Below are 8,983 nucleotides of genomic sequence, written 5' to 3' on the forward strand. Positions count from 1 at the left end.
TCTTGGCACTACCTGTTACTGATGGTATGCACTTGAATCCACAAAGACGTGATGAACACGTGGGCCTGACCTTAGCTTAAATCCAATCATATTACAGTATTAATACAGACAGCTATGAATATCTTATACTAAATTGTAACAAAAGAGAGGTCAGAGCGCTCGTTTCCAACTTCTGAGTCTGAGCGAAGGCGACGCTCGAGTCTAAGTCAAAGTCTGAGTGATCGGTACACGAGCTGAGTGATGAGTCCGAAGAATCAGAATTAGAGCTCGACTCGAAAACTAGCGATTGGGACCATGAACTCAGGAAAAGGTTTACTGATGTTATAAATGAAGTGAGAAGTAGAGTCCTTTTCTCATGAGACTTTTACAGAAGCACAAGTGGAGTCGCCCTCTGCTTTTCATTCAGGAGAGTTCATGTTTCAGGCACTTCCACATTGGCTTCACTTTGCGGACTCATTTTTATAAACAGTCCATGGCAGGAGGGAAAATTCAGCCAGTTGCAACCTGCAACCTCACTACTGGCGGCCTCTAAGTCCTTCTCTGGCCCTTTTAACCAACACCTTTTAATTTACTGGTTGACGCATCCGCCTCGGGACAAGCCTACCACCCCCACATACACACACACTACAGATGTTAAGGTTGCTCTACAGCACATCTATGCACTGCGATGTTGCTTCAGGGAAAACAAGACAAATGCCACAAACGCGCGCACACACACACACACACACACACACACACACACACACACACACACACACACACACACACACACACACACACACACACAGATAGAGTGAAAGGGGTTGAATATATAGTCAGAGAAATATTTTGTGTGCAACTGGCAAAGCATTGCAATACACTGAACTGCAATAATGCTCTGACTGGACTGTGTTGTGAAGTGATATGACAGTATTTTCTGCTATCACATGGTTGGTCTCAGATCTGTGTGTTTTTCACCTTTACTGTTATATAATCCCATTTCTTCATGTGTGAAATTATTGTCGGCGTTGAGGTTCAGATATTGGTACATTTCCCTCTTATTACAGTCTCTGTAACTGACGGCGAGTCCGTGTGCATAAGCATGCATGGTGTACAAAACATTTGTGCCTGCCAGCAATCTCAAAGTGTTCTTATGAATCCATTCCCCGGGTGCACATGCCTTTGAAAGGCAGAAGAGAAGTCTAATAGCTTATAATTTTAATTAATCTCCACCCTCTATTAATAACCTATATCATTCCCTAAGTGGTGCAGTGTTTTAAAGGTGCAGCATTACTCATTAGCCGATTGCTGGGCGATGAGAAGGCTTTGTGCTTAGTCAGCAGAAACCTCAAGCTGGCGAGTTCATCCCGCACCGTCCAAATCATTCCTAGAATGTGATGTGATGGTATGCATGGCCACGGGCACCATGGCATGTGAAGAAGAGCCGCTGCAGTGAGTGAGTGAGTGAACAAACAGGAGAACTTGTGATCTGAATAAACCTTTGAGCCTATGCGTGTGCCTCAAGGGGAATTTGTGCGGCCAGGAACAGAAACGCGAGGCATTTGCTGCAAATGCAGCATGTAAAACCCTGTCGTGACATTTTGAGATGGTGGATAAATCACTGTGGAATTTACGTATTGCAACGACTTCAAACATAATTCATGTTTGAAATGGACTGACTTTGGCTTACACAAAGCTGCCTACTGAATGGATTCTGGCAGACCATATCCTGAAATTACATTATTGCTCAACAAGTGCAATCATGTAATCTGTGTAGTGATGAGCTGTGACAGCTTTTTTTGATCGGAGAAAGATAGTAACAGAATGAGGGGAGAGACAGCAGGTCAGTCCCATTCACGGCAACTCTGTGGATACAGGACAAAACACACACACTCACACACACACAGACACACACACACTCACTCACACACACACAGACACATACACACACACTCAGAAGAAAAAGATAATTAATGGTGTGAAATCAGATACCAAGTGAACTCATCTCAGCTGTTTCCTGGAGCCTCTGTACAACACACTCAAGAGACTCCCACTGTCTTGGATAAGCTCCTGGTATGTTTCCTCTCCATGTCGGACTCTCTTACACTCTGAGGGGTTCCAACTAAATTCTTCCCTCTTTGGTGTGTTTTTTCTTGTTCTACTTCCAAGAGGAAAGTGTGCCAAAACATAACAAAGAGGAACACGAACATACCACACACCGATAGATAGACCCACGCACGCACGCACACGCGCACACACACACACACACACACACACACACACACACTCCCTCACTCACACACACACACACACACACACACACTCACTCACTCACTCACTCACACACACACACACACACACACACACACTCACTCACTCACTCACCCACTCACACACACACAAAAACACAAACTCACACTCACACACACACACTCATACACTCATACACACACACACACACACAGACACATACACACACACACACACACACACACACTCATACACACACACACATTCACAGACACACTCACACACTCATACACACACACACACACACAGACACACACACACTCATACACACACACACACACACTCATACACACACACAGACACACACACACACACAGAGACACACTCACACACTCATACACACGCGCGCGCTGTAAACGCGCAAAAGTGATTTGGCACACGGTTGGACGCGCCGCGCCGACGCAGACGCGTCAGCCAGACATTAGTAAGCAATGCGGGACATCTCTCAGTGACTGGAGGGACATTTTTTTGGGGGGGGGGGGGGGGGGGGGGGTCGAGCGGCGATAAGAAGTTCGGCGCCTGCAGCCTCAAGTCTGACCGTGAACGCTGCTATAATACCGTCCACCTGCACGGAGCTGCTCCGGGAGTTTCGCTCTTCGGCGCGCGTGGCTCAACTTCCAGTGGAAGACAAACACCTCTGAGGCATAATCTGAGCACGTCGGCACAACACGGGACACCGCCAGTCGTCCGGGGGCACAGGAGTCCACAAGTGGGTAGAGAGGAGAGAGAGAGAGAGGGAGAGAGGGAGAGACTGAGCTTGAAGTCAGGGAAATGGAAAGTTCGCTTTGACACAAACTTTTTTTTTCTTCTCCGCCGCTCGCGAGGTATTTTGGAAGTGAACCATCTTTTATTTTGAAGTCACTGGAGGGTGAAGGGAACGAATACCAAGGTGTTTTTTTAAGTTTTTTTTAAAGCGTGTACGAGTTTGTCAGCATCAGCATGTGTGGACCGCTGGTGTTCCAGATGTGGATGGCTCTATTGTTAGGGACCATAACCGGGGTCGGGAGGGCTCAGGTCTCCACAGCCAGAGTGATAAGGGGCAACATCAGGAGAGACGGTGAGTTGTCTTCATCATTACTGTCCTTCTGTGACTGTTGTGCTGTTGCTGTGTTCGTGTCTCTGTGAAAGGGTTGGTAATGTGAACTTAATTATATATTTATTTTATCTTAAGTTGGGTCATTACTGCACACTTACTCACACCCAACATTGGATTTTATTCATGTCACTATCAGGTTCATTTCTTTATTTATATTTGAATGAGAATCTGAAACATCGCCTGTCTTGCAGTGACTGTTGCTGTCTGGTTGTGGTAGCCAAGGGTGTTGCTAAAAATAGAAACCCACCGTTTCTAAGTGTGAAGAGAATACTGACCGACATGGCCTGTTGAGGTGAATGACCTGTTGGCACAGTGATGAAAATGCAGCAACAGGGGGGGGGGGGACTCGTCAAGAGAGAAGTTAAATGATGTGGTGCAGATGTAGCTGTGAAGACATTACATTCATTTTGCCAAAACAATGTACAATCACTAATATCAAAAGTAGGCAGGTTGCATGGAGGGTCTAATGACCCAGACAAGGTATTCACAATACCTCAACTAGAATCGAACCCTGACCTCATGTCCCTAGAGCAGCGGTGTAACCCTCTGAGCTATACCAGCTGAAGTAGGGAGCGGAGTGTGTTGAATAACAAGCTGTTAAACCCCTTTTTTCACATTCTGAAAACTGAACAAGTGACATGCGTGTCTGCATTGGGTGCGAGATTTCAGTAAGGAGTGGGACTTGACCATTGCAGCTCCGCTTTGCAAGCTACCAGTCGTCAGGTCGCCTATCTAACTTCCTGCAGGTGTGCCGTGCTTACATTTCACTTGGCCCTGAGGCTAAAGTTACAGTGCTACAATACCTTTGATCACACACACACACACACACACACAGGCGCATACTGTACGCACAGCTGCAGGGTTGCTTTTGGCAGAGAAATAGAAAAAATACCTCTGTTTTAGGTTTTAACCTGGTCCACAGCCCCCGAGGCCCGTCTCACCTCACACAGAATAACATGGAGCTCAAGGCATACAGTAATTAGCCTGCATCTCTGTGGCCTTCGTCCCCCAATCAAATACCTCTGAAACCTTAGAATGTTCAGGTCATTTTTTTTATTACTGCAATCAGCTGTTCAGAAGGAATCCTGTTATGAATCACTCGGACCAAAACTTCCATGTATAAACTGAGCATAGGGTCTAAACGTACGTTTGTTTTTATTACCGCAGCTCGAGTGCTCATACTGAAGCATCCGACACTGTTGGTTGGTTGGTTGAAGTGACTGTCTGGTATGCAGGAGATCCTGGGTTTGAATCCCAGCAGTGGCTTTACCTTAATTTCCTCTGGGATCGATAAAGTATCAAGCATTAACGGAGGTTTGATTGATGGATTGTAACCGGTCTGAAGCAAAACACACTTTTTGAGTCTTGTCCAATCAAGTGTGAGTATAAATTAAAGTTGCTGCTGTATTGTGAGAGAGGCTATAGACAGATGCAACGCAAAGCAGCAAGTGATTACAAAGTAATGGTTTGATACAGAATAATAGTTAATACTGATTTGAAAAACGACAGCTGCTATAACTCTATTGGTCACTGTTCAAGGTCCATTATCATCAGGATAAAATGTCCCTTTTTAGAAGAAAGCACTGTTAAATCTCCATTACAATAGTGTCGAACTGGAAGATTGTTTTGCAGAATATCTCCTCTGAAGTGGTTTTTATTTATTCTTGCACATTCCATGGAGAAAGACTCAGTCTATGACAAATGTGGACTTGATTCATATTCAGCTTTAATTGGTTATTTTTCAGAAACTTTTTTCTGTAGTTTTGTTTCAGCCTGTTTTTACTCCTACATGTTAACACTTCGTTCTGGCAACATTTACCACTCTGGAAACATTAACTATGCAACAATTCCTCTTCGCACTCAATATAATCCATATAGCAAAAATCACATCCAAAGAAAAAATGGTCTCCCAGAGCCGTCTACACTTGCCCTGTGACAAAGTAATAATTGGGGAACTCCCTGTGAGGATTTGGCTCAGCCCCAAGACTGACTGATTTCTCAAAGTGTCTGCCTTCAGAGACAGGCCTGGAAAAAAAAAGAAGCTTTATCTCTGTAATAACTTGAAGCTGATGGCTTGATAGATGATGACGGTAGATATATTTAACTGCTGAACAATTTCATCAGTTGACCCGCAGTGTTAAATCCATCGATCACAAGAGTTGAAGAGGTGAGATCTTATTTATTGAATACTGTCACTCAGTGGGAAGAACAACTGTCACTCACTGAAGATCCTGCCGGCGCAGTTATCAAGACACCTGATAATTATATTCTGATAACAAATCACACTGATTTGATCAAGGTGAATTCGTTTGATCATAGATAGACTGATGATCCACTGTGATAACCGCTATTGTGACGGACTGGATGTTAGATCTTTCACAGTCTTTTCAACAGCTCTTTAATCCACTGAACAGTCTTACAGTAACACACTGAGCTTATCTCAAGTTGTGTGTGTGTGTGTGTGTGTGTGTCCCTTTGTTTATGTATTTACAGTTAGCTTATGAGAGCTTAGGCCCAGTATTTCAGTGACTGTTGCTGATAAAATGTGTTTCTATCCAGTAGGGACTCGAGCTGATAGCGTCTGCAGCTTTCATTCGTCCACTTACCATTTTGAGCATGCTCGTGTGTGCACTCTTGTGTATTTGTGTGTGTGTGTGTGTGTGTGTGTGTGTGTGTGTGTGCGTGTGAATTTTCTGACAGAATATCTTAGCACACTTTGAGGAATTCCCCCCAAGCTTTTTTTTCTTCTTTCTCCCCTGTGTTTGTTCAGCATTTTGCTCGCTCTTTTCACCTGCCATAGAAGTGTCAGTGTATGCATTCAAGGGGGGTTTGGAGCGGTGTGTGTCTGTGTGTGTGTGTGTGTGTGTGTGTGTAAAAAAATACATAAAAGAAAACACAAAAATACACATGTAAACACAGAGCACAGGAAACTCTATTCGGCCTTTCTGCTCTGAACAGCTGATCATCTCTGCTGAGGAGACCAGATGACCCAGATGGGATTAAACCTATTACACACATGTGTGTATGCAAGCAGTGCAAGAAATATGTACATACTGTATATATATGCAGGCACAAAAGAAGCAAACATTCAGCAGTCAAAAAGTGAAACCGCAGTTATACTCCATATGTGGACAGCTGCGGAAACCACAGATGTGAGGTTGTTCTCGCGGTCGGTGCCCTTGTAGCACCGACGCCACACAAACCGGGACAGACAAGTTGGTGCAGACCCAAATGCCACGTGTCAGGTCTCTAATGACAAAATGTATGTCAAGCAAAAGCTCAAAAACCCTCTCGTATCTGCATATACATGCGTAAAGTATTGCACTAGCTTATCCACTGTTGCAAAGAAACACTTACAGGCAGACACGCCATCTCACCAACTACCACTCGTCTTTATCGTTTATCTTCTGTATGAAGGTTTTTTAGTTTTACTTCGAAACTGAATTAGCCATTGTGAAAAAATGTTCGGCATTGACTGTCACTCCTTCCTGCCCTCTGCTGGAGTTCAAGATAAGCGCGACTGTATTGTGTCAGTGTAAAGTCAATGTTAATGTTTGACACATATTCCCCAAAAAATGATATCCTCAGATGTTCAGGAACCAATAGAAGTTAGGTAATATTAAATACTGAAAGGGCTTTTCATTAGATATCCTGTTTATTAACTAATTTACTATAGAATGTTAAGAGAATTGTACAGTTTACACTGACATTTTTGGGAAGCCAAAATATATCAGCCCTAAAATATTTAGTGTACTCACATTTTATACTCATATTCTATGGCACACTTGGGCTGCTACGAATGCATGTTGATGCATCCATGCACAGCAAAATCACATGGACACATCCAGAGAAGTCGAGAAGAAAATATGCAAAATATTCTGGAGATCTGGCTGTATTGTTTTCACTTTCTGCCCAGTTGACTTAAAGTATAACTGAAGTTATGCGAGGATATTACTCACACACAGACACAGTAACAGGCAGACACACTTGCACCTCACACTGTTTGACCTAAAGTTCAAAAAAAGGAGAGATGTTGCTTGTAAAGAATGTCCATTCTTGGAGTTGTTGCCATGGTAAACCCTTTGAACAGACCACCAGGCCCTTCACACGTATAATGTTTTACATGCCTGTTGTGGATTGCAAGTGTTATTTAGACAGAGTGTAAGTTGGAATAAAGATAATATGATTTCTATTCTTGGCAGTGACAGAACCAAGGTATGTTTTGTAAAAGCTTCTGGCATGACTTTCTCATTCCTCCTCTTCTCTAGTTGCTCTTCCTATCCGTTGCCTTCCTCTCTCTGTGCCCTTATCAGTCTATGCCTCGCTACATATCACTCCATCTCTCCAGATCCACCTCTTTCAATCTCTCCCATTCTCATTTTTGTCTTTATCTTCCCCCATCTGTTCCAGCTTGTTTTTAATGAAAAGCTTTTTCACCCTGTCGGCTCTGTGAGCAAATGTAGCACACAAACAAGACGAAGGCACTGAACGTACCGAAAGTACTGAACATTTAGTCATCCTTTAACGGATATTGTAATATTCATACTGGATACACGATACAAGAGGAATAAACAAAAAGACACATTAAGGTATACAGCTGTTTAACAAATGAGTGGTTGACCTTACAAAAGCATGTGTGCTCTCATCCTCTGGATGCAGGCGTTGGTGACATCAGTGTGTGTGATGTCATGGGGTCCTTGACTGTGTCTGAGAACTGTAGGTGGCTTTGCCTCTGATAACACACCCACACACACACAAACACACACACACACACACACACACAGGTGAAGGGAAAACGCAGATGTAGTGCAGGGTTGGCAGGAGCGGACGGGCCTTGAACCTGGCACCTCCACCTCGACATGTTATGTCAGTTATGACAGGATGCAAGTGATATAGCAGGGAGGAGTGTCACTGAGGTTACTGGAATTCATGAGTCACACCCAGGACATACGGCATGGAACTACTCCCCTCCTGGACACCCAGGCCCAGACACACACACACACACACACACACACACACACACACACAATTACAGGATCTCCTTTTCCAGGGAATCCCCCAATAAACACTTGTCATCTCATATGCACACGGAAAACTTTGCATGAGCCAAATGTACCGCACCCCTAAATGTCTGGCAGACAGCCTTCCTCCCCTATACAGAGGAAAAGAAAGGGTGGTGACCACTTGGGCTTTCTGGCCGGAGAGGAGTGTGTGTGCAAAAAGAAAGTGCAATGAAGCCTTGGACATTGAACTGAGCTGGGCGTAGGTGCTCGGATTTTAGGAGGAGAGGGCAGCAGGAGAGAGGAGAAAGTCTTGAAGGGAGCTTAGAAGAGTTAGAGGGCACAGAGAAGGAGGAGAGAGGGAAAGGTGTGTGGATGTAGATATGCCAAGTTAAAAGACCGGCCCCTCCACTTTTCTGCCCCGTCAGCTTCGGAAGAGAGAGATAACCAACGGCGGGCCAAATGGATAGCGTATGAAAGAGGAGGTGGAAGAAAGCAGGAGTGAAAGAGGAGTGTGTGTGTGTGTGGTGGGGGGTGTAAAGATAAGATATTTCTGAAAAGAGAGAGAGCCGGATCGAATGTAGTGCCAGACAGACAT

The 8,983-nt window shown here is 44.3% G+C and overlaps 1 protein-coding gene across 1 annotated transcript in view; it reads left to right on the plus strand.

Annotated features, from left to right (window-relative positions):
• Positions 1-2,777: 2,777 nt before the first annotated feature.
• pdgfd (platelet derived growth factor d) overlaps positions 2,778-8,983 on the plus strand; it is a 41,007-nt gene continuing 34,801 nt past the window's right edge. The window contains exon 1 of the mRNA XM_035623861.2: positions 2,778-3,346. Coding sequence (XP_035479754.1) covers positions 3,229-3,346 — 118 coding nt within the window. The 5' untranslated portion in view covers positions 2,778-3,228. The remainder of the gene's footprint in view (positions 3,347-8,983) is intronic.

This window comes from Scophthalmus maximus, chromosome 11, assembly GCF_022379125.1.
Source record: "Scophthalmus maximus strain ysfricsl-2021 chromosome 11, ASM2237912v1, whole genome shotgun sequence".
In the NCBI taxonomy this organism is placed as follows: domain Eukaryota; kingdom Metazoa; phylum Chordata; class Actinopteri; order Pleuronectiformes; family Scophthalmidae; genus Scophthalmus; species Scophthalmus maximus.